Source organism: Tachyglossus aculeatus, chromosome 10, assembly GCF_015852505.1.
Source record: "Tachyglossus aculeatus isolate mTacAcu1 chromosome 10, mTacAcu1.pri, whole genome shotgun sequence".
Classification (NCBI taxonomy): Eukaryota; Metazoa; Chordata; class Mammalia; order Monotremata; family Tachyglossidae; genus Tachyglossus; species Tachyglossus aculeatus.
The window spans coordinates 76994-102390 of record NC_052075.1 but is presented as its reverse complement, the minus strand read 5'-3'; the positions used below and the strand labels follow the sequence as shown (position 1 = coordinate 102390).

The following is a 25397-nucleotide window of genomic DNA, read 5'->3' as shown; positions in this document are numbered from 1 at the left end:
GTGTGTGTGCGTGCATGCATGGTGGGGGCCGGTGTCTATTTGTGCCTATGTGTGAGCTTGTCTGCGGGGGTGTCCGTGTGTGAGTCTGAGATCCACCAGGAGGGAGAAGCAGCTTGGTCATCACGGGGGGAGAAAGCTGGTCCCTTGGGCAGCTGCCCTTAGTAATGTTGGTGTACGAGTAGCTGAGGGTGCACATGTGCCTGGTATTTACCGAGTGCTTACTGTGTGCTGAGCACTGTACCAACCCTGGGGTGAGTACAGCGTAATACAATTGGTAGACATGATCCCAGCCCACAGGGAGCTCAAGTCTATAAAGGGAGACCGACATTAAAATAGATAAGGAATAGGGGAAATAATAGAGTATGAGGTTATGGATGTAAGTGCTGTAGGGCTGTGGTGGGGGTCCAAGTGCTTAAGGGGTATATGGCCAAGGGCGTAGGTGACCCAGAGGGGAGGGCAGGAAGGATAAATAAGCATTTAATCGGGGAAGACCTCTTTGAGGAGGTGTGATTTTAGGAGGGATTTAAAGGTGGACATGGTAGTGGACTGTCTTATATGAAGGGGATGGGAGTTCCAGTCCAGAGGGAGGATGTGGGCAAGGGGTCGACAGTGAGATAGACAAGATTGAGGTATAGAGAGTAGATTGGCGTTGGAGGAGCGAAGTGCGTGGGCTTGGGTGTAGTAAGAAATCCGTGAAGTAGGGAGGAGGGAGCAAGCTAATTGTTTGATGCAGAAGTGGATGGGCAATCATTGGAGGTTTTTGAGCAGTGGAGAGATTTAGACTAGATGGTCTTAGAGAAATGATCTGGGCAGCAGAGTTAAGTATGGACTTGGAGAGGGAAGAGACAGGAGGCAGGCAAGTCAACGAGGAGGCTGAAGCGGTAGTTATGGAGGGATATAATAAGTGCTTGGATCAGTGTTATAGCAGTTTGGATGGAGAGGAAAGGGTAGATTCTAGAGATGCTATGAAGGTAGAACTGACAGGATTTGGTGACAGATTGAATATGCAGGTTAAATGATAAAGATGAGTTGGGGATAATATCAAGTGCACATATGCTTGCATGTGTGTGTGTGCATTTGTGCATGTATGCATGTGAGTGTGCATGTGATTTGTTACAGTGTTCAAATCTAAGGTTTGTTTGCGTGGCTGTGTATTGTGTGAATGAAGCTATGGTTATTGCTTTCTTAGTGTAAAGTGGGAAAAAATATAAATGGGGCACAATGGAGGGGAACGTTCGAGCTTTGCCCGTGAGTGGATGTTCCCTTCTCTGCATTCCCTGTGCCCAGGGTTCCACCCCGTCCCCAGGGAGGTACTGCGCTTCCTGATGTGTGGGCATGACAGCATGCGTATATTCATGCCTACCTCTCCGAATCCTTGCGGAGGTTGGGTTTGTCACTGTGTGTCCCCGAGGTTGTGCACATGTGATCCTGTTCGGTCTTGTCCATGGATAACCCTCTGAATCTTTGTGGAGGTGCTGATTTTCTCTCTGTGTGTGTGTGTGTGTGTGTGTGTGTGTGTGTGTGTGTGTGTGTGTGTGTATTTCTCAGGTTGGGCCCAGCCTGACATAGATATATCTGGTCCAACATGAGAAATTCTGCCACCAAGGTAGCTCCCCAGGCCCTGGGGTTGGGGAGACAGAAAGCAGCCTCTTCCCTGGCTCCAAGGGGAAGGTGGGCCACTGGGAAGGGAGACATGTGGGAAGTGTGGGCGTACCCATTCCAGGCTCCTGGATGCCCTTGGACCCTGCCAGCCTGACAGAGACACAGTGGGTGTTTCAAGTACCGTCTGAGCTGAGTGTAGGCCCCCAGGCCAGTTTGGGCTTTGTTGGGGGGGCTGAGAGGGGGCAGGGAGGTGGGGTTAGTCAGGGGCCCTGGACTCCAGCCTCTCAATTTCTGGTATGAATCATTTGTTCCCGGGGCAGTCCCTGCTGGAGGTGTCAGGTGACAGGTGAGTTTGCAGAATCTGTTTCTGGACCTTCAGGCCCCAGGGGGTCTGTCTCACCCAGGCCCATCAATGAAGATGGAATACAGAGCTTTCCCCTGGACCCGGACCTGACAGGGCTAAAAGCAGATGTGCCTGATGCGCCTGCCCAGGACAGAGTTCAGAGCGTAGATGTGCCCATTGTTCCTGCCCAAGACGGAACTCAGAGCACAGATATGCCCATTGTGCCTATTCTAGATGCATCGCAGAGCACAGAAGTGCCCACTGTGCCCACCTGGGACTGAGCTCAGCACACAGGCTCCAGCCTAAGCACCATGGTGCTCCAGGGCCCACTGGACCAGGGAATGCTGGGGAGGCAGCCTTGGGCACCGCCAATGCCGCTGTGGGCACCGAAGCATTTGGGTGCCTGGTTCCCAGTGCCCAGTGTCAGGGTGGTGGGTGCAGAGCCAGGGGAGGCCTTTAACCATTTCCCCCCCACCCTTGCCCTCCATACAGAAACCATATGCCTGCCAGATCCCCGGGTGCTCGAAACGCTACACGGACCCAAGCTCCCTTCGCAAGCATGTCAAGGCGCATTCGGCCAAGGAGCCACAGGTGCACAAGAAGGTAAACTGTTGGGCCAATGGAGGCTCCTCCCCTGGCTCAATTGGAGCCATTGACCCCCCTTGCCCCTTTCTGGATAAAGATGCCAGGCTAGATGGGGCCACTAAACCCCTTCCTGGTCAGGGCTTCCCGGACTGGATGAGACCACTGATCCTCCTGTCTGGCCAGGGTTTTCCAGGATGGTCACGGCCACTGATCCCCCTTTATGGCCAAGTCTTCTTGGTCTGGACAAGGCCCCTGATTTCCCCTTTCTGGCCAGGGCTCTCCAGGATGGATGGGGCCGCTGATTCCCCTTTATGGCCAGCTCTCCAATTGGAGGTTGGGTAGACAGACACCTGGGCCTCTGGCAGTTGGCACGAGTGCGGGCAGGTGAAATCACAGGTTACTCTGCTCTGGCCTCATCCCCTGAACCCAGTTTCACTCCCTTTTTGGTTAGAAACCCCCCCCCCCCCCCACCAGCCCACAGAGCAATCTCAGGGTCTCCCCATCCACGCTGACAACCCCTGGGTTTCCCTCTCCCTTCCCATATAGACAGTCCCTGTCCATGTCCATCAAGAAGCTCATGATCCAAGAGGGAGGAAAGAAGGAAGGGAGGAAGGGAGGACAGGCATTTCCATTGTACAGTTGAGGAGACTGAGGCCCAGAGAGGTTCAGCGACTTTGTGAGATCACTCAGCAGGTGAGGGGCAGAGCTGGGACCATAAATTGGGTCTCCCAGATCTCAGCATGGCACCTTCTATGCTAGTCTGCTTCACCTTCCTGAAGTCCAGAGCCTGATGTGCCTGTTCAAAACCTGGGTTCAGCCTACTGGGCTCTTGGAACTGGAGGGGCCCAGAGGGCTGGTAGTAGCAGCAGCAGCAAGAGCAGCAGGAGTAGTGGTGGGAGCAACAGGGGGAGTAGTAGCAGCAGCAGCAGCAGTAGCAGGGTGCGTTGCCCATAAGCATTGGGTGATCATGGTCAATGTGGGCTGGAGGGAGCAGGGGAGAGGAGAGAGAAGTGGACAGTCCAGAGGTTCAGCTCCAGGCAGCTCCCGGGGTATCTCAACAAACCTCAGTCGTGGACAGGAACCTGCAGTTTCCCAAGCCCCGGGCCAGGGTGAGGCTGGAGACCCTTGGAGCTGAGCCACCAGTCCTCAACCTCCGGCCAGGGAATAATAATAATAATAATGATGGCATTTGTTAAGCACTTACTGTGTGCAAAGCACTGTTCTAAGCGCTGTGGGGGATACAAGGTGATCAGGTTGTCCCATGTGGGGCTCATAGTCTTAATCCCCATTTTACAGATGAGGTAACTGAGGCTCAAAGAAGTTAATTGACTTGCCCAATATCACACAGCAGACATGTGGTGGAGCCGGGATTAGAACCCATGACCTCTGACTCTCAAGCCCGTTCTCTTTCCACTGAACCACGCTGCTTCACAATGAAAACAGAAACCAACCAGGCACACACTGGAGTGGAGGAGCCATAGGAGCAGGAACTGAAGGAGAATGAGGAGGAGGAAGTGGAGCAGGAGAAGGAATAAGAACAGGAGCAGGAGGAAGTCAGGCTGGAGAAAGGAGGAATACTGGGTGGGCAGCCCTAGAGTGCAGGGTGTAGGAGGGAAACAGAGAGAGTTGGGAGGACTTCAATAATAATAATAATGATGGTATTTGTTAAGCACTTACTATGTGTGAGGCACTGTTGTAAGCACTGGGGGGAATACAAGGTGATCAGGTTGTCCCACGTGGGGCTCACAGTCTTCATCCCCATTTTACAGATGAGGTAACTGAGGCACAGAGAAGTTAAGTGGCTTGCGCAAGGTCACACAGCTGACAAGTGGCTTATCTGGGATTTGAACCCATAGTCTCTGACTCCCAAGCCCGTGCTCTTTCCACTGAGCTACACTGCTTCTCTTCAAATACACTGGGAGGTGGGATGGGGGATACAGTGATGAGAACAAGGAGGAGGAGGAGGAACAGGGAACAGCAGGGAGGGGAGGATTGGAGTCTACGCCTGCAGGGCCAGGCTGGTGGGAAGGAGAAGGGGAGAGCACAGACCGGGGAATCGGCCAGTGGACCTCAGAAGGCATACCTTATGGCATACCCTTACACTCTGTTGCTCCCCTCTCCTTATATTTATTCTAGGTCAGTCTCCCCTAGCATGGGCTGGGAAGTGTAATCTGGTCATTTGGGTCTTTTGGCCACAGCAAATGCAGATTTTTATCTGTCCTGTCCTGCCCCGTCGGGTCCTGGGAGGTGGTTGGGCATCTGACTTCCTAATGGACTGGTGTCCCTGGGCCCTGCCTGTCGGGCTGCTGAGCCCAGGGGATAGGGCTAGAAAACCGTAAACTTCCAAACAATAACTCTTTATTAATGGCCATAGAATCTGATGGATGTTTCTGTGAAAGCTGAGCATTGTATCATGACAATCGCTTGGCAACAACATCGTGTTTAAAAAGAGAATTAGAAATGCTTTTCTTTCTTAATTCTCCTCTCCTGCTGGTTTTAATATGATCGACATTATGGTTTGTGAAAACATGCCTCAGCTCCTTCTGCCAGAACGTTAATTTACATGGAAAACAGCTGCCGTTCCAGCGATGCCTCATCCCGTGACTCACGCGGGCGTCCTGGGACCCAGGCCCAGGGTCCAGGCAGGCGGAGGCGGACTGGGGCGGGCGTTCTTAGCCAGTCCAGGAACCTCAGGACCCCGGGGCTGGCCATGGTCCCTGGCTGAATATCGCCCCTCCTTGAAACTCCTGCCAGCTGCTTGACCAATTGCCACTGCCACCAGCTCGGCTGGGCCTGCAGGAGAGGGCCGGAGTCCATATTAATAATAATAATAATAATAATAATGGTGTTTGTTAAGCGCTTACTGTGGGTCAGACACTGAACTCAGTGTTGGGGTGGATACAAGCAAATTGAGTTAGACACAGTCTCTGTTCCACATGGGGCTCACCCTTTTAACTCCCATTTTACAGATGAGATAACAGGCACAGAGAAGCGAAGTGACTTGCCTAAGGTTATACAGCAGAACTTGCCTAAGGTTATACAGCAGACAAGTGGCAGAGCCGGGATTAGAACCCGGGTCCTTTTGATTCCCAGGCCCGTGATCTATCCACTAGGCCATGTTGCTTCTCTTCCCCCAGAAAGCCAAGCCCCCAACCTACTCTTATGGAAGAAGAGGGACTCATGGACTGAATTGTCCTGGCCAATGCCCATGTCAACCCTTCTCATTCTGCCCCGGGGGGGGGCTCAGCCTTGGCCTTGGCAGGCTCTCTAATGACCCCGGTGTAGGGAGCTGGAGCCGGGTCATGGTCTGGCACCAGAGGCAGAGAGCAAGAGGCCTGGGAGCCCACCGTGGTTCATCTTGATCTGACCCTTCAGTTTGCTCACCTTCCAGCTGCAGTTGCAAGCTGACGTGGAGCCTGACGTGCTGACCCGGGGCCTGGGACTGCGGCAGCTCCTCCCACCGGGACCGGTGCCCAGCCTGGATGGGCCAGGCGTCCAGACCACAGGCCACGAGCTGCTGACTGGTAAGCTGACCCCATGGCTCTCTGGTCTCTGGGGTCCAGTAACCCCAGAGTGTACCAGGAACTGGGCCACCACCACGTTTTTTCAGGGCACCGTGCTGCCGTTGGGCCTATCAGCTGGGGAGCAGCTGTGAGAGCCAGAGGTTAAAGCCTTTAGCGTTTGGATGGATGTCACGACTTTATAAACCAGTCGACAACATGTTAAGAGGTATGAGTTGACATTCTGTGCCCAGGAGAACAGGGCTAGGCTAGGGACTCTGTGGTGACTCTCCCAGGAGGCTGCTGACACACTCTGCCATTTCCCCCAAGTTTGTGGGGAATGGCAGAGGGGGAGGTCTGGGGGCGAGGATGGAGAGCCAGCAGCAGCCTGGAGGGCTCCCCACTCTTTTTTTTTTTAATAGTATTTGTTCCACACTTACTATGTGCCATGCACTGCACTAAGCAATGGGGTAGATACAAGGTTGTCAGTCTGAGTAGAGTCCCTGTCCCGCATGGGGCTCACAGTCTTAATCCCCATTTTACAGATGAGGTAACTGAGGCACAGAGAAGTTAAATGACTTGCCCAGGATCACACAGCAGACAAGTGATGGAGCTAGGATTAGGACCCAGGTCCTTCTGACTCCCAGTGCTGTGCCCTATCCACTAGGCAGTGCTGCTTCTCCTCCCTCCCTTCACTTCTCCATTTCCCCTTTCACAAATCTCTTCCTCTTCTCATGCCTTTTTTCTCTGGTGGTATTTGTTAAGCACTTTCTATGTGCCAGGCTACTTATTAAATGCTGGGATAGATACACGTTTATCAGATTGGACAAAGTCCATGTCCCACATGGGACTCACAGTCTAAATTCTCATTTTACAGATGAGGTAACTGAGGCACAGAGAAATGAAATGACTTGTCCAAGATCACCCAGCAGATAAGTGGGGGAGCAGAAGAACTTAGGTCCTCCTGACTTCCAGGACCATGCTCTATCCACTAGGCCACACTGCTTGTCTTTCCATGTTTCTCCCTGTCTCTGTCCCTGCCCCAGGACCCTGCCATCCTAAAATGGAGCAAATCCCGGTCAACTATCAAATAATAGTATTTACACAGTGTTTACTGGGTTGCAGAGCTCTTTTTTGAGTACTCAAGAGAGAGTATGAAAGAGACAGGGAACACGATCCCTGCCCTGAAGGAGTTTCCAGTCTACTGTGTACAGAGCACTGTAGTGAGCACTTCAGACAGCACTATAATGTTTGTAGACAAAATCCCCGGCCTCATGGACCTTATGGCTAGGTGGGAAAACAGACACTAAAATGAACTACAGGTAAGTGGAAGAAATAGATCTAGAAGTTAAATGTGAAAGTGCTGTAGGGCTAGGCGATGGGGAAGATAAATGCTTAGGAGGTGTGGACTCAAGGGCACAGGTGACAGTGGAGTAGGGGGAAAATAGGGTGGGAAGATGAGATAATCAAGGGAGGCCTCATGGTGGAGATGTTATTTTAGAAGGGCTTTGAGGTTGGAGAGAGCAGTGGTCTGCCAGATATGCAGGGGAAGGGGTTCCTGGAGGAGGGAGCATGTGAGCAAGAGGTCGACAGTGAGAGAGGTGGAAGTGAGCACAGTGAGTAGGTTGGCATGAGAGGAATGAAGTGGGCAAGTGGGAGAAAAGCGAGGATAAGTAGAGGGGAGAGAGCTGATTGAAGGCCTTAGAGCCAGTGAGCAGGAGTTTCATCTTGATGCAGAGATGACTGGCTTTTGAAGAGCGAGGAGATGTGTATAGAATAATTCTTTAGAATAATGATCCAGAAGTGTGGTCTGGAGAGGGGAGAGACAGGAGATGGGGAGACCAGTGAAGAGGCAGATGTAGTAGTTAAGATGGAATAGGATGAGTGTCTGGACCATGCTAGCAGTCCCAATGGTGAAAGCAGGGAGAAGATTTAGCTGAAAATGGGGATAATATAAAAGAATGACAAAGCAGAATAAATTATTGACTCCACAAAGACATTTCCAAGTAAATAATGATATTCAAATCTACACAAGTATTGAAGTTAAGAGTCATGTGTCTTACTTCTTTGGTACGCTCCCAGGTGCTTAGTTTAACGCTTTGCTCTCTGGAGGCACCCAATAAATATCACTCTTGTCGAGGAAGATGAGAAAGAGGAAATCTCACAAGTGGTAGAGTGGCGTGACAACTGGGGAAGGCAAAGGAAGAAGTGTACATCGGTCTTTGTATTCCCCAAATCCACTGTGGAGCCTGACATATCTTAGTCTGGCCAATCAATTAATCATTCATTCGATCCAGGCAGCTAGAACTGAAGAAACAGAGGAAAGAACTTTCCTCTGTTGAAGTCAAGCTTCCCAAAAGACCACGTACACTGTGGCTCCACTCCACACAAATCAACTAAAGGTCTCTAGTCTCCCCAACCCTCGAGTACCAGATCCAAGATCCAAGGGTGGATATGCAGGTGACAACCACCCCCAGACCCCATCTTCAGTCTACTTGAAGTAGGTTGTGATTGCCCAGTTTGAAGACTGGCTGGGTGCTGGAGTGGTTGGATAAGAGAAAGGGGTGGTGATTGTGTAGTGTGAAGCCAGCCCAGGTGCTGGAGTTGTCAGTTAAGGGAAAGGGCCTGTGGTTGTCTAGTATGAAGCCAGCTCAGGCTCCTGAGGAGTCAGTTAAGAGAAAGGAATTGTGGTTGTCTAGTTTGAAGGCAGTCCAGGCACTGGAGAGTCCAGTTAAGAGAAAGAGGTTTTGGATTTACACCCTTGGGCAGTTGCTCAGGGTGGACTGCAGTGGAGAGTTCACATTGGCCTGGGGGCTGCTCACAGGTGTTTGCAGAATTGACTTTGTTTACCTCTCCCAGACCTGTATCCCACTTCTGGCCCGGCTCTCCATGGACCATCCCCTGGGGTCCTGCCAAACTCTCATGACATCTCCTCAAGACATCACCCCCTGGACCCCACCTTGATGGGCTCCCAGCACCTCCTGGCTGCTATGCCAGTGGCAGAGAACACCAGCGAAGGGTATGTGAACTCTCCCAACGCTCCTTTTTTATGGTACCTGTTAAGCAATTACTCTGTGCCAGGGACTGCACTAAGCACTCGGGGTAATTATGAAATAATCAGGTTGGACACAGTCCCTGTCACACATAGGACTTCCAGTCTTATCTCATAGCTCTTCCTCCACATTCTTCTTCTGTGTTGCTACTGAGAAAGGAGAAGTGATGAGAAATTGGTGGGAGGCTAATCCTGGGTGACAGGGAGAACATTCCAGCCCTGGGTGATGGGGTGACCATCCTGGCGCTGGGCACCAGGGAGACTGTCTTGGTCTTGGTTGACAGGGAGAACATCCCAGCCCTGGGTGATGGTTGAGTCTGTCCTGGTTCTGAGCAGTGGGGAGAACATCCTGGCCCTGAGAGATGGGGAGACCATCCAGGTCTAGAATCTTGCTGCTCCTTTGCCACTATCTTCTTCCCCACAGTGGGTGTTTGACAGGTCCAGGACCACAGTGTGATGGTTGCCCATGGTGACCTGCAGCTGGGCATTCTCAACTCCATTTGGCCCAACCAGGAGCTTGGCCTCCTCCTGTTTGCACACGTTCCCGTCGTCACGTTTCCCCTCCCCAACGTAACTGGGGCCTTGAGCCTCCTGTTGGACACAAGAGCCACTGAGCTGGCACCCCGGGGTGTGGACAGAACTCTCCGGCCCGGAATGGTCATGAGACCTGTTTAGCCCTTCCCAGGTTGGGCACTCTAGGCCTGGCAGCTCTGGGCCACTCTCCAGCTGGGGAAAATTTTCCCCTCCTACCATCCCCCAAACCCTTCTCCTCTCTCTTTGCTGCTGAGGTCAGTAGCTGTCGATGATCTGGCCGACACCTCCTAGGCCTGCCTGGCGCCCAGAACCTGGTGAGGACAGAGTCACTGGGGAGCTGCCCCTAGGCCCAACCCTGGTGAGGTGATGGGGGTCCCATCTTGAGGTAGCAGATGGAGCTTACAGAAAAGAGCTAGCAGCCTCTTAGACAGGGTACCTGGGGCCCGAAGACCTCATCGCTGCCCTCAAGTAGCATACAGTCGAGCAGGGGAGATGGGCACTGCGGTAACTTACAGCTAGAAGAAGTGAAGGGGAAAAATATGTGACGAATAAGTGCTTAAATGAAAGTCGATATGGACAGAAGCTGGAATGCCATCCAACTTTCCCTCCGCCTGAGGGGCCGAGATTCCTCACAAGTGCCACGTCCGGCTCCTCGAGCAGCTCCTCGGTGCCGAGTACAGGCCGGGTTCCAAGGCAAATAGATAAGATCACAGATGATCCATTTCTGAAACAGCGTCAGTCTCCAAGCATTGAGGCTACATTCACATTAATATGGCAGTGCTGGGAGGGACATCTGAGGAGAAGGACCAATTGCAGGAGACCCAAACTACCGCTGAATGGGGTGCTGAATTTGGGGAACAGAAAGCCAGGAGGGCTGAGGCAATGCTTTAAGGACGAGTTTAGATAAAGCCTCAGACAGTGCTGCATTTCACTGACTTGTGGGGGCTATGGCCTGGTGATTGATGTACTGACTGATTGATTGATGTATTGTTATTGAGACTGAGGCGACTCTTTTGGAGCCAAAGGTTCATAAGTACCAGAAACGAGGGAAAAGAAAAATGGCACCAGTTGCTGCAAACATGGAACATGATAACACAATAAGGCACAGCTTTTGGTGTATGCACACTATGGGTGGGACTATAAGTCCCATATTGGCCTTCTCAGCTACACATGTGATCATAGGTGAACTTCATTGTTAGTGGTGTCTTCTTTACAAAAGGACAATTGTATATACACATACTATACACATACATACATACATGTATACACACACATATACACATACACACACACACATAGTATAAGTCTGGGCCCATATTGGGTTTGTTTGGATTAAACCCCTTCTCCAAGCTTCTTTAGTGAGCTGCTTCCCCCCTCCCATCTCCAGGACCAAGGCTAAATCCAAGGTGGGCAGAGAATATTAGCACTGAGTGACAGTGATGACTGGCCCCACCCCCGAGAAGGCCTCACTTGACCTCTCCCCAAATGCCCCACCTCAAGCCATGAAATTCAGGGATGCTAAAACCCCGCCTCCCACTTCTCACTGCCCCTGCCAGTGTTCAGGGCGTCCACTCGGGCACATAGGAGATCCAGAATTTTATGGAAATGTGTTTTTTTAGGACATGAAGAGGAGACCCACATTCCACCCTTCCTGCCAAAGTCAATACTTAGCATGACCTCTTCTTTTCCCGAGTGGTTTGTGGAGACCTGTTAAACCATCTGACACCAGTATCTAATTCACTTGGAAAGTCCTAACAGGATCTGACTTCCTGACAAGTGTATTTACCCTGGCTTTATGTGATTCGTAGAGTATTTTTCTTGCACATAGACTTGTCCCAAATTCTCTTTTCACCAGATCATGTGAGTTTACAGTACTTTCTCTCCATACTTTATTGGGAACAGAAGTTTGTGATTTAGGAATATTTTTTACCCTACGAAAAGAGGGTCCCGGGGTTTGGCATATGTTCAGGTCGTGCGGCGTTGGGGTAACATGGGTTCTCCTGGAGCGTTGGCCAGGCAATCTGCTGTTGCCATCCATGAGGCTCCCGAATGCTGATTTATAGTGGCCCCTGTCTGGGAAAGGGGACTCGGGCATGATGGTCTCTTGGGGCCCAGCTCTGAGGGGCTCAGGTGGAACTTCCCTTCTGTGAGTGTCAGCCATCTGATAACAGGGCGATGCTTACATGCCCCTCGGCTGTGGCTCCAGAAGGGCCTCCGGGCACCTTTCCGACCTCAGGGCCTGTCTCTCAGGTGTTCTACTTGGCCGGAGGAGGGCAATGGGGAGGCTGCAGTCCCTGGGAAAGGTGACTGCTGAATTTCCACCTGTACTCCCTCTCCCTGCACACCCTTGGCCTGGGCTGGATTTGCCCATGTTGGAGAAGATGGTTGGAGGGACCCTAAAGTGCCTCATCTTGTGCACCCCACTGGAGACCCTTCCAGAACTCCCAACTGTGATGGGGCAGCCCCTTACCTGAAGAGCAAGAACAGTATGTACCAAGTGCCTCTCGACAGAGACGCTGGGAGCAACCAGCAGATGCACAAGATGGTCCTTCCTCTCCCAGGTTAGAATCTGCGGGAGCCAGAGAAGGCCTTTCTTGAGGGTGGTGGAGGGTGGTGTTGGCATGTATAAATTGGCTTAGCCCATAATGGATGGGACTCCAGGACCCCAACTCCAGTCTCTCCTTGTCCCTGGGGGTGGTAATTGGGTGAATGTGGAAGGATTTCAGGCCTCGGCCCCTCTCCCTCCCCCATGATCCATTGGGAAGGATGGTCTCAAGGCTAGAGCCAGTGGGGCTGGACAGGCCAGTTGTGAATGCCGCAGGGTAGCTTCCAGTTGTGACTGTCATGGCAGTGGAAACACAATCAGTGGCTCACCCTGGAAGAGCTTCCCCGGGTCCCCAGGAGATCTGGGAGGTGGCCTGCTGGGGTCACTGCTCCAAGTTGCCCAGTCTCAATGGGGCGGGGCCATTTTGTTTGGTTGCCAGCTGCCAACGAAGGACTGGATTCCCTGTTTCCCAGTGGTGGCCTGTTCCAAAAGCAGAACAAAAGCCCACACCATGCCTTATTGTCTTCCTTGTTCCGCTCAGGTAGAATCAGGAGATGCAGAGGCGTGCAGTGTTGCCTGCCATTGCGGGAGGGGGACGGGAGGCTGATGCTCACCTTGCCTGCCCGCCCGCCCTTCTGACCCAGGACTTGGCGTTGTCTAGTGACAGCTGTCATTTTAGAAAAGAAGCCCCTGGTGGGTAGACCCAAGCCCTATGTCTTGTGGATCACTGTAGAGCTGTAGGGCACTGTGTCATAGTTATTGAGCTCAGTTGTTTTCATGCCAACCTTGAGGCATTCATTCTGAAGGTGCTAGAACCAGCCTCCAAGGCTTGGGCAGGGCAGTTTGGTGGTGTGGTCAGGGGGATGGGCAGGGCAGGATGGTGAGGCCGTTGAGGGGATGGGCAGGGAAGCTCGGTGGGTTAGGGATCGACCTAAACAAGAAACACAACAGATTAGGAGGGAGTTTCATGGCTCCGATAATAATAATAATAATAATGATAATAATAATAATAATAATGATGGCATTTGTTAGGTGCTTACTATGTGCCATGGTACTATGTACTATGGGAGGGATACAGGGTGATCGGGTTGTCCCACGTGGGGCTCACAGTCTTAATCCCCATTTTACAGATGAGGTAACTGAAGCTCAGAGAAGTTAAGAGACTTGCCCAAAGTCACACAGCTGACAAGCGGCGGAGCCGGGATTAAAACCCATGTCCTCTGACTCCCAAGCCCATGATCTTTCCACTGAGACACGTTGCTTCTCAGATCTTGGGTTCTCTTCTCCCTGGAACAGGGCAGCCACAGATTAGTTACTTTTGGTTTGGAACTTTTCGTTAATCAGAGGAACGAGCTGCACTAATGAGGAACTGCGACCGCAGTCTCAGGACCCACTTGCGGCATGCGGCACTGCTGAACTCCCCTGAAGCCTGGCCGCTGAACCCTGCTGGGCTAATCCAGCCAAGGCATTTGGCCACTCATGTGGACTGACCCCTTCAGGTCCAGGGCAGCCCCGAGGGTGGCCCCCAGGGAAGTGGGCCTGGCCATTCAGCTGCCATCACAGGACACTGTTCTCCATGAGGAAGGGAGCCGGGGCTGGGCTGAAGGTGAGGCTGGGACAGGTGGGGCTGAGCCGAGGTGTGTGCGGACTGAGGCTGGGGCTGGGGCTGAGGATGCTGGGAAAGGGCAGGTTGGAGTAGGACAGGAGGGCAGCAACCCTCCCAGTTGTCCAGGCTATAAGACTGGCAAAGGTGAGCCTTGTATTGAGTTCCCGTCTGAGCAGGGGCAGCCTAAAGGTAAAGGGGTGGGTGGGGATGGGAGTCACGTTTTCCTGGGATAGACCTGTCCCGTTGCCAACTGGCAAGGAATGGCTACGCCACAGTAGAACTTATCACTGCTACTAAGCGTTGTCATATATAAGTGCTTCCTCTGTGCCAAGCACTATGGTAGACACAAGGTAATCAGATCGGCCACGTTTCTCATCCCGCACAGGACTCACGGTCTAAGAAGGAGGGAGAAAATGTTTTGAATTACCGTTTTACAGATTCGGAAGCTGAGGCACAGAGAAGTGAAGTGACTTGTCCAAAGGTCCCACAGCAGGTGAATGGCAGAGTCAAGATTAAAATCCAGGTCTTCTGACTCCCAAGCTCTATCCTTTAGGGGATCTCCGAGAAGGGTCATGAAAGAAAAAATGGCTTTGTCTTTGAAATCAAAAGACACATCTTTTTCTTTGCATGTGACAGTTAGGAGGAGAGCTTGGGAGAGGTCCAGAGAGCCAACCGATAAGCGGCAGGTGAAGAGAACTGATCTTTAGGTTAGAGGAAGCTGGCAGAGATCCTTGGAGTGGATAGTCAGGGGTCTCTTGGATGAGGAAGGAGATGGGAAGCCATGGGTAGCTTCTGAGCTGCTTCTGAGAAGCAGCATGGCTCAGTGGAAAGAGCCCCGGCCTGAGTCAGAGGTCATGGGTTCTCATCCTGGCTCCCCAACATGTCTGTTGTGTGACCTTGGGCAAGTCACTTAACTTCTTTGAGCCTCAGTTACCTCATCTGTAAAATGGGGATTAAGACTGTGAAACCCTATGTGGGACAACCTGATCACCTTGTATCCCCTCAGCGCTTAGAACAGTGCTTTGCACATAGTAAGAGCTTAACAGATGCCATCATTATTATTTAAGCAATGAAGAAACTGGTGTTGAGTGAGGTTACAGGAAGATAATCCGTGCTGCACCTGGAAGTATGGACTTTAGATGGTGAAGCCGGAGGCAGGGAGACCAGCGAGGAGGACCAATTCAGGGTCTAATTGCTCACGGGCACAGGCACAGGCGTCTGGAGAAGCGGGTCAACCCCTGCCGTTCTCCTAAGTTGAACGCTTTGGTGGGGGGCAAGGTCCATTCTTCCCTTCCCCACAGCACCTGTATATATGTATATATGTTTGTACATATTTATTACTCTATTTATTTATTTATTTATTTTACTTGTACATATCTATTCTATTTATTTTATTTTGTTAGTATGTTTGGTTTTGTCTCCCCCTTTTAGACTGTGAGCCCACTGTTGGGTAAGGACTGTCTCTATATGTTGCCGATTTGTACTTCCCAAGCGCTTAGTACAGTGCTCTGCACACAGTAAGCGCTCAATAAATATGATTGATGATGATGATGATGATGAGTGCAGGTCAGTGTGGGAGGACCAGAGGAAGAAAAAATCCAGCAGTGACAGTCTTTGGGGGCAAGGGGGCACTTGGGTTGATGGATCGATTGAGAGTATTTGGGGGCACTGCCTGACCAGGGAGCTTCCCGACTGCCTGCTGGTGACCACCAGCCTGCTGGTGACCTGCAGCAGGTGCCAGGCTCTTGGGCCTCCTGGTGGCCCAGAGGGGAGCCGGGAGAAGGGATGGGGATGGGAGAGCCCCGCTGGGCAGAAGGGAGGGAGGGAGATGGGTTGAAGGAGTTGAAGGGGTTGAAGGAGGCTGGGGAGACAGAGGGGCTGATGGAGTCCAGGGGCTGGAGGGAGGGGTAAGAGCTTGAAGAGGGGGATGGGACTGGACTAGGGTGGAGAGAAGGGTAAAGGAGGCTGCAAATTCCAGAAATTCCCCCAACTAGGGATGGACACCTGGCAGTGATTAGCGTTGAATCGCCCAAATTCAAATGGATGTAAGGAAGAGAGAATGAGAGAGGAAGAATACTCAGCATAACTGTTTCCTGAGCCTTTGCTGACAGAAACTTCCAAAGGCAAGATCCAGAACAGAAACACGGCTACAGCATTGGCTTCCACCCAGGGCCCAGATTAGTGCATCGTGGACACATCCTCCTCGCTGTATACCGTTTAGACCCATGCCCCTCACTGTACACTGCCTGGACACGTCCTCGTCACTGTAAACGGCATGGACATACCCTCCTCACTATAAATGGTGTGGACCCATCCCCCTCACTGCACAAGGTGTGGACCCATCCTCTTCACTGTAAACAGCAAGGGCACACGCTGGTCACAGTACATGGCATGGACACATCCTCCTCATTGTACACGGCATGGGCATACCCTTCTCACCCCACCTTCAGCCACCCCACATTTATGAACATTTCCATAATCAATCAATCAATCAATCAATGGTATTGATTGAGCACTACTGTGTGCAGAGCACAGTACTAAGCATTGGGAGAGTACAATGCAATGTCACTGTACAATACAATGAGAAGCAGCATGGCTCAGTGGAAAGAGCTCAGGCTTGGGAGCCAGAGGTCATGGGTTCTAATCCCTGCTCCACCACTTGTCAACTGTGTGACTTTGGACAAGTCACTTAACTTTTCTGGGCTTCAGTTACCACATCTGTAAAATGGGGATGAAGTCTGTGAGCCCCAAGTGGGACAACCCAGTACTTAGAACAGTGCTCAGCACATAGTAAGCACTTAACAAATACCATTATTATTACTATTATGTTATTTGTTTTAATGTCCATCTCCCCATCTAGACTGTAAGCTCCTGGTAGGTAGGGATCATGGCTACCGATTCTGTGGTGTCCTACTCTCCCAAGTGCTTAGTACAGTGCTCTTCACATGGTAAGTGCTCAATCAACCCCGACTGATTGATTGATGTGCTCAGCAGGACACACGCTCCTCAGTGAGAGGGAAGAGATGGAAATCCTTGCTCACTCTTGTTTTGGGGGAAGGTTTTACTCCCCCTACGAGGAAGTCTTCCTCCTGGAAACCAACTGGACCCTGTTCTTCCTTGCCACAAGTGACCCTCTAGGGCTGGGAGGTGTCCACCGGCCATCTGGTTTGGGCACGGAAGAGGCCCTGTGGGAATATGACATGAGCCAGCTCAGAGAAAGGGATGGGCCCCTCGATACCTCGCCCTCAGCCCCACCATGCACCGAAGGCCCCTTTCTGAAACCTTTTCCAGAGACTTGACCCCCTGCAAGTCGTTCCCTTCCAAAGGAGCCGAGACCATCCTGCCAGAATTTCCAGAAACCCCGCTGCCTGCTGGTGTCCACAGAGACCTGACCGCCCCTATCTCTGGAGACCCCTGTCGCCTGCCAATGTTTCCAGAGACCCCCCTCGCTGCCTGCCAGAGTCTGCGGTGACCCCGCTGCCTTGGCAGGGGGTGGGGAATGTCAGCTCACCCCACATCCCCCAACCCTCACTGAGGGCCCAGACATGCTGGTCTCACCTAAATGAGACTGACTGATGAAGCTCTGCATGGCTTGGATGACAGCTATGGAGCTTTCATATAGGAAATGGACCCATGCTCGCTGCTCCCCTCCCACAGACTTGGGACCGTCTCCCCCCTCATCACTGCCCCGCCACCCTCATCACTGCCCCGCCACCCCCACCACTGCCACCCCCACCGCCGCCTGGATCCTCCGAGAGACATGGCTTCCCCAGGATGTCTGGCCTCCTTGTGGTCTGTCTGCCTTTGGGAAAATATGGAAGCTGTTTGAAGGGGCTGGGATTTTTTCCCTTTTCCAACTGACATTTTCTCTCTGTTTTTAACCAGTCGATCGATCATTAGTACTTACTGAGCACATGCTCTGTGCCAAGCACTGCGCTAGGTGCCTGAGAGAGTACAGTGAATCTGGTAGACCCAATCCCTGCCCTAAAGGGGTTTTCAGTCTGACGGGGAGACAGATGCTTAATTTCCCAACAGGAGGAAGAAAGTGGTTACATGGGCAGATGAGTACCTAAGTAATAACATCTATACCAAAATGCTACCAGTGACTGTGAGTATGTAAAGGCACGGTGGGTGCCAAATAGAGGGGTGACACTGGGGGAAGTGAAGCCAGAGGTGATTTTAGAAGGGCTGGGATGATTGGGAGAGGCCTGGTCAGGAGGATATGAAGAGGGAGGAAGTTCAGGCCAGAGGATTGTGAACACTTTGGGAAACAGTGACAGAGAGACTGTGAGTGTTGTGGGAGATTGGGGCGGAACTGAGCAGTGAGGGAAATTTTTGGTGGGAAAGACTATGAACTTGGTGGGAGATCTTTGTCGGGGAGAACTTTGTGAGCACTAGAGGAGATGCCGTGGAGGGAGGGATGACTGTGAACATGATGGGAGATTTTGGTGGGGAAGCAGGGTTTGGCCAATAGCAGGAGCAGGATAGCCAGACCCCTCGGTCCTGGACTGGTGGTCTGCATGGGAACATCAGCGGAAGGTCCCCAAGCCAGACCCCCAACACAGGGGTTGGGGAACTGGGTGAGGGTGAGGCGGGAAGCCATGCAGATGATCCATCAAAACCAAACACAGTCTCTCACTCCCAAATTGAGGCAGGCTGTGGCCGGAACCAGCTATGGGATAGCGAGGGGTGGAGGGCGAGGAGCTTTCATGGCCAGAACCAGCTGCCGGGCAGCGAGGGGAGGAGGGGTGGAGCCCCCGTTGCCAGAACCAGCTGCGGGGTAGTGAGGGGAGGAAGGGGAGAAGCCCCCAGGCCCTGTCTAGACCTCACCCGGATCCTGCCCTCCCCAACCCTTAGACTAGCCAATGGATTCAGCCTCGACCCTGTGGGGAGGTCCGTAATGTTGCTGGGGGTTGTGGGGTGGGGGTGATAGCTGGTGCCTCCTCGCTTTCTCAAACCCCAGGCCACTCGGGGTGGGGGCAGGTCCCTCACCCGAGGGGCACTGAGGGTGGGGTCTCGTCTGTTCTAAGCATGTGATTCAGTCATATTGATTGAGCGCTTACTGTGTGCAAAGCACTGCACTAAGCACTTGGGAGAGTACACTATAACAGTTAATAGACACATTCCCTGCCCACGAGTGGGCACCATGGGTCCTTGTCTAAGTGTGCCATATGTGTCTAAAATGGGAGTTGGGCCATTTAGTAAGCACTTATATGCTGAGTGCTGGAGTAGATGCAAACAATCAATCGATCAATTGCACATCGACTGAGTAAGTGTTTAGGGCAGGGAAATGTCCACTAATTCTGTTGGATTGAACTCTCCCAAGCTCTTAGTACAGTGCTCCGCACATAGTAAGGGCTCAATAAATGCTATTGATGGATTGATTGAGAGCTTACTGTGCGCAGAGCACAGTACCAAGTGCTTGGGAGAGTACAATATAACAGTGTTGGTAGAAATGTTCCTTGCACACAGCAAGTTTACAGTCTAGAGGGGGAGTCAGATGTTAATATAAACAAAAAAATGATGGATGTGGATTTAAGTGCTGTTGGACTGAGGGAGAGGTGAATAAAAGGTGCAAATCCAAGTGCAAGGGTGAAGCAGAAAGGAGTAGGAGAAGAAGAAATGAGGGCTTAGTCAGGGAAGTGGTTGTCTGCTGATTCCAGGATAGCTGGTAGGGGCATCTTCCTGGGCAAGCTAATGATTCTTTCACGGTGCTTTAAAAAGGCACGGTTCTGATTCAGCACCAGCATGGTTGATTTCTGATAGACCACGTGGGAAGACACCCACGTGGGTGGGGTGGGGGTTGGGAGGTTTCCAGAGTTGGCTGTCATCCCCTTTCCTTCCCTCTGACCAAGATGTTTCTTTTCTCTTCTTTTAGGCTCACGCCAAGTATTCCCTCACCTCATGTCAGCCCTCTGAAAACACTCGGTCCACCTTCCCTATTGCAGAAACATACCCCTCAGCCACCACAAAGCCTCTCTCCAGATGGGTCCCTCTTCACCGCAGGCCCACGTAAACCTTATGCTCCGTTCCAGAGCCAGTCGGGTCAGCAAGCACCCCAAGGTAGGAGCCACTCGAGCTTCCCGGGGAATTGGAATATGAGGGTGGCGATGGTGCTGGTGGAGGTGATGGTGCTGGTGGTGATAGTGATAATGGTGATTGGGATGGTCACGGTGATTGTGTTCAGCTGGTTTTAGTGGCAGTGGTGCTGGTGATGATCGAGGTCGAGATGTTAGTGATTTGGGATTGTGGTGGTGGTGCTGGTAATAGTGATGGTACATGGTGGTGGTAGTGGTGATTGGGATGATGGTGGTGGTGGTTGTGGTGATGGTGAATGGGATAATGAAGTGATATCTGTGGTCATGGGGGTGATGATTGTGATGATGGTGGTGGCGGGGGTGATTGGGTCGATGTGGGTAGTGGTTTCAGTGGTTACGGCAGTGGGGATTACGGTGGTGGTGGTGGTGATGAGTAGGATAATAGTAGCAGTGGTTTCAGGGCTCACTGTGGTGGTGATGGTGATGATAGTGGTGGCAGTGGTGATTGGGATGATGGTTGTGGTGGTTTCAGTGATTATGGTGGTGGTGACTATTGGTAGTAGTAGTGATAGTGATGATTTGGGTGACGAAGATGGTGATAATGGCGGTGCTGGTGAATGGGACAATGGTAGTGGTGGTTTCAGCGGTCATGGTGGTGTGACTGTGAGAATGAAGGTCAAAGTGCTGGTAGTTATGTTGATTATGGTCACGGTGGTGGTGGTGTGTTTGTGGTGGTCGTGATTGGGTGAATGGTAGTGGTGGTGGTGAATGGGATAATGGTAGTGGTGGTTTCTGTGATCGTGGTGGTGATGGTGACTGTGCTAATGATGGTGTTGGTCTCAGTGGTTATAGTGGTGGTGATTAAGGTGATTGGTGGTGGTGATTTTGTAGGTGGTGGTTGGTGGTGAATGGGATAATGGTGGTGGTGGCTTCAGTGACCATGGTGGTGGTGGTAGTGGTTTCAGTGGTGAAGAGCATGATGATGAAAGCAAGGGAGGCAGAGGCCCGGGAGATGCTGGCAGACTGTGATATGCATAGGATATTCCAACTCTTGTCCCGGTCAGTGATCAATGTATCATGGGCCAAATGCTGGGCAGCCAGAGGAATGTGGAATACGGGCCCAGCGGCCTGCACGCTTTCAGATTGGGGATTTGGGGCAGTCTCCTGGAGGTAGAGATTGGGGCCCCATCTTTTGCCCTTCCCTTGGAGGTGTGTGTGTGTGTGTGTGTGTGTGTGTGTGTGTGTGTGTGTGTGTTGTGGTGGGGGAGTCTTGGCGGGGTCCAGGATCAGCGGAGTGGAGTGAGGACAGGAGAAGGTCGCCAGAGACCAGCAGCTTCAGGCCAGCTGGGATCCGAGAACCCCACTCACAGTCCAGCCAACAGGCACCATTTCCCCTACGGCTCCTCCGAGGGCTCGCTGGCTTCTGATTGGTCCCTCCTGCTCTGGGAAGAAGACAGATAGGGTGGCCCAGTCCTCTGGAGCCCACCGATGATTTGGCCTAGAAGGGCACAGGCTGGGCAGCAGGTAATGAAGGAGGTCTGGGCGTAGGCCTGGTTCGAAGTCCCGGCAGAGGCTCAGGGAGCGGCTGGAGGTTTGGTCAGAGGTCCAGCCAGAGGCTTCTGCCAGAGGTCCAGACAGGCTCAGGAGTGGCAGACATCTGGCCAGAGGTCCGGGCAGAAGCTTGGGAGCAGCAGAGGTATGGCCAAAGGTCTGGGCAGAGGCTCGGGAGAGGCAGAGATATGGCCCGAGGTTTGGTCAGAGGCTCAGGAACAGCAGAGGTCCAGCTGGAGGTTTGGCTGGAGACCCTGGAGTGGCAGAGGTCCAGCCGGAGGTTTGGTCAGAGGTCCAGACGGACGCTCCTGCCAGAGGTCCGGGCAGAGACTCGGGAGCAGCAGAAGTCTGGTAGGAGGTTAGGTCAGAGGTCTGGCTGGAGGTTCAGTAAGAGGTTTAGGTGGAGGTCCAACGAGCTGAGGTTCTGGAAGCTTCCACCAGAGGACAAGCTAGTGGTTGGCTCTGGGACAGAGGCAGATACGGTGGCAGAACAGGTTTGGGGTTTGGGTCTCCTCAGGAGTCCTGTAGGCAGGGGACTGGGCTGTGGGCTCTGGGGACTGGCATCTACCAGCCCCATCGATGGAGGAAGCCAGGTGATGGGCCCCTCGCTGATGACCCAGCCGCCCCCGCCCCTTGTGTCTACTAACTGTGTTGTACTGTCCCAAGCACTCAGTACACAGTTCACTCTCTGCTCACACTCCTAACTCATATTCATGGCTCACACTCCCCCTTCATGCCTCACACTCCCTGCTCACACTCCCTTCTAACACCTCCTGCTTAAACTCCCTGCTCAGATTCAAAGTTCACACTCCCTGCTCATACTCACAGGTCACACTCTCCTCTCACAATCACAGGTTACATTCTCCACTCACACTCGACACTCACAGTCCCTGCTCACATCCCCCCACTCACACTCCCTACTCATATTCCCCACTCACACTCCCAACTCACAGTAGCAGGTCACATATCCCACTCATACCTCCCGCTCACTCCCAGCTCACACTCCCTGTTCCTGCAGCCTAGGGAGGGACCACAACGTGGAAGCCCCTTGTAGGCAGGAATCATTTCTTCCTAGTCTGTTGTGTTGTACTCTCCAAAGCACCTAGTTCAGTGCTCTGCTCACAGCGTACGTTCAGTGTTGATTGATTGACTGACTGATTGATGGAACTTCCCTACCCAAAATGGGGCTTCAGTCAGGAAGAGCTTCTCCAAGCAGGCGAGCCGTGAGCCTGCGTGTGTGGCCCCCCCCCCCCCCGCCCCCGGCGGCCCCCAGACTTGTGTACCAGGGGCGAGCGGAGCCGAGCCCAGCAGAGGTCTTCCCGGTGACTCTCTGGATCCCAACCTCCTCCTTGAGGGACGGATGGCCCACCGTTCCTTCACACCGTGGGCTCCCAGGCCCCGGACAGCACCCAAGGGGTTAGCCTGCCCATGCTCCCACGGCTTTCTTATTTTCTGTCAGCAGCATCTTGGGCCCCCTGCGTGACGACACCTTGAGAGGTGACCTCAGAAGCAGGCCAGGGACCCGATTCCCTCCTCCACTCAGCTTCGAACTGCCTCCTTCCCTCTGGTCATTCCCCCACACATGGCGACCCCCTGAGATGTGATTTTGGAAGCAGGATGGGGCCCCCACTCCCTCTCCGGCCCAGTTTCTAACCGCCCCTCCCCTGTGATCACCACAGAGAACAGTGCCCTGTGCAGGATGTGGGGATGATGCCTCTCTTCCAGGGACAGGGAGCGGCTGGCCACGAGCTTTATCTGCCCTTCCCCGACCTCCGCCTTCACATCCTCCCACCCTCAGGGGTCATGGCCGGCTCTACAGAGTAGTGAGGAGGGTGGGTGATTTGCGAGTTGTCTGCAAAACACCTGCATGCCACCTACATGGCACCTACATGGTATAGCAGCCCCAGAGACCTCGAGTTGTAATGGGTGGGTAGTTGCACATACCCTAAGAAGAAAATAGTCTGGAAGCTGTGGCTGTCCCCTCTCTCCTGGGTCCTCTCCTCTCTCCTTTGGCTGCTGCTGCTGCTCAGTGCTTACTCCTCTACTCTCTCCTCTGGCTTCTAGGCTTACCCTTGTGAGTGAGCATGTGGGTCTGTCTGCATCTCTGTATGTCAATGTGAGTGTCTTTGCGTGTCTTTCCCGAGCTCTCCTGGCCCCTGGCTAGTCCACCCCTCCCACCGCCTCCCTGGGACACTCTAGGGTCAACAACCCAAGCCCTGTCCCATCTTGAGCTCTAGAAAATATCTGGGAATCCTGTCCCGGTGGCATCTGTTAAAATTGGGGTGCCCGGTGCAGGGCTCTTGCAGGGATGGGGAGAGAGGAAGATCAGGATGTTCTCTGAAGAGGATGCCCAGGGACCACCTGGGTCTTGCAACTGACTATGGGTTTTCAGAGTGGGGACCAAGGGAGAGCCAAGGCAGAGGTCAAAGATCAGGGAGGCACCTCCGGTGTGAGCCCATCCACATCTCCAGTGCCAACTGATGACTGCTGTGTGCCGAGCACTGTTCAGAGCAGCCATTTCATAGGTCTTCACAGAGTTGATATCCAGTCCAGTGCTTGGCACACAGTAAGCTCTCAGATCAATGCTCTGCACACAGTAAGCACCCAGTACAGTATTCTACACACAGTAAACTCCCAGATCAATGAATGTTCTGCACACAGTAGGCCCCCAGGACATCGCTCTGCATATAGTAAGTTCCCGGTACGCAATAGGAGCTCAGTTGATACAGTTCATCGTGACCCACTGACACGGGATTCTCGTGAAAGGGATTGTGCATTGCTCAAAGATCGAGAGGTTCTGATGTTCTGCGAGACTTCACAAGTCCTTGCCTCATAAACGTTTCCGGTCCTGTTCAGAAGACTAGCCAAGGCCAAAGCTAACGCCAGGGCAGTGGGCCAAGAATGGAGGGCGGAGGGCAGGGGGTGGAAGATTGAGGGCAGAAGGTGGCCGGTGCCAGGGCAGAGGGTGGAGGGCAGCATCTTTTGTCAGTCAGTGGTTTTTACTGGGCGCTTACTATGTGCAGAGCCCTGTTCTAAGGACTGAAGTCTTGGGAGTGGTCTCTTGGGAAAGGGCAGGAGCCGGGCTGGAACTATGCTCCTTTCTGACCTCAGGTTATCAAGGCAGCTTCCACACGATCCAAAACTGTTTCCACTACGGAGACCGCTACCGAGCCGTGGGCCCGGCCTCCTGCCCCGAGGTCCTGGCTGCCACCGCTGGAGAACCCCTTGGCTTCACCCCCTTGAGGCCCAACGGTTACCCCGGTCTCAGCACCCAGACAGGTAACCTAGCTTGTCAGAGCCGTGGGCACCGGGCCGGGGGGACGGGGAGGTTGGGGACACCTGCGGGGCACCCGGGGACCGGGCAGAGGAGACTAGTTCTTGTCCGGAGCAATCCGGGGAAGGGATTTCCAACACTGCCCTCACAGCGCCTTCCTTCTGCTCTCTCGGCAGGCTACGACAGCATGTCCGACGGCCAGTATCCATCTGAGGAAGTCGGCACCGGCAGCGCGGTAGGGCCTGGGTTCTTCCCTAATGGAGCCTTTGACCATTGTTTGATTCCCCTCCCCTCCATCTACACGGACACCTAAGCATCAGGACCTCATTCTCTGCTCCTCCTCCAGCTCGGTCCAGTGCTCCTCCTAGACCTATGTCCAGGACTTGCCCCTGAGCTGTGTCCAGTGGTCCCCCCAAAGCTGTGTCCAGGGCTCTCCCCAGAGCCGTGTCCAGTGCTCCACCTAGAGCTGTGTCCAGGGGTCGCCTCTGAGGTGTGTCTAAGTCTTACTCCAGAGCTGTGGCCAGTGCTTACTCCAGAGCTGTGGCCAGTGCTTGCTCCAGAGCTGTGGCCAGTGCTTGCTTCCGAGCTGTGTCCAGGGCTTGCCCCGGAACTATGTCCAGTGCTCACCCCAGAGCTGTGTCCAGGGCTCGCTCAAGAGATGTGCCCAGGGCTCGCCTAAGACCTGTGTCCAGTGCTCACTCCAGAGGTGTGTCCGGTGCTTTGCTCCATGTGGCTGCTCCAGCACATGTATTTAGTCTGCCGGACTG

General features: G+C 53.0%; 1 protein-coding gene across 1 annotated transcript in view; it reads left to right on the top strand.

Moving 5' to 3' along the window:
* Positions 1 to 25121, top strand: part of GLIS1 (GLIS family zinc finger 1) — a 79306-nt gene extending 54185 nt beyond the window's left edge. Inside the window, exons 5-10 of the mRNA XM_038752614.1 lie at positions 2438 to 2548; positions 5922 to 6054; positions 8890 to 9049; positions 19646 to 19830; positions 24468 to 24635; positions 24807 to 25121. Coding sequence (XP_038608542.1) covers positions 2438 to 2548; positions 5922 to 6054; positions 8890 to 9049; positions 19646 to 19830; positions 24468 to 24635; positions 24807 to 24943 — 894 coding nt within the window. The 3' untranslated portion in view covers positions 24944 to 25121. The remainder of the gene's footprint in view (positions 1 to 2437; positions 2549 to 5921; positions 6055 to 8889; positions 9050 to 19645; positions 19831 to 24467; positions 24636 to 24806) is intronic.
* Positions 25122 to 25397: the final 276 nt, after the last annotated feature.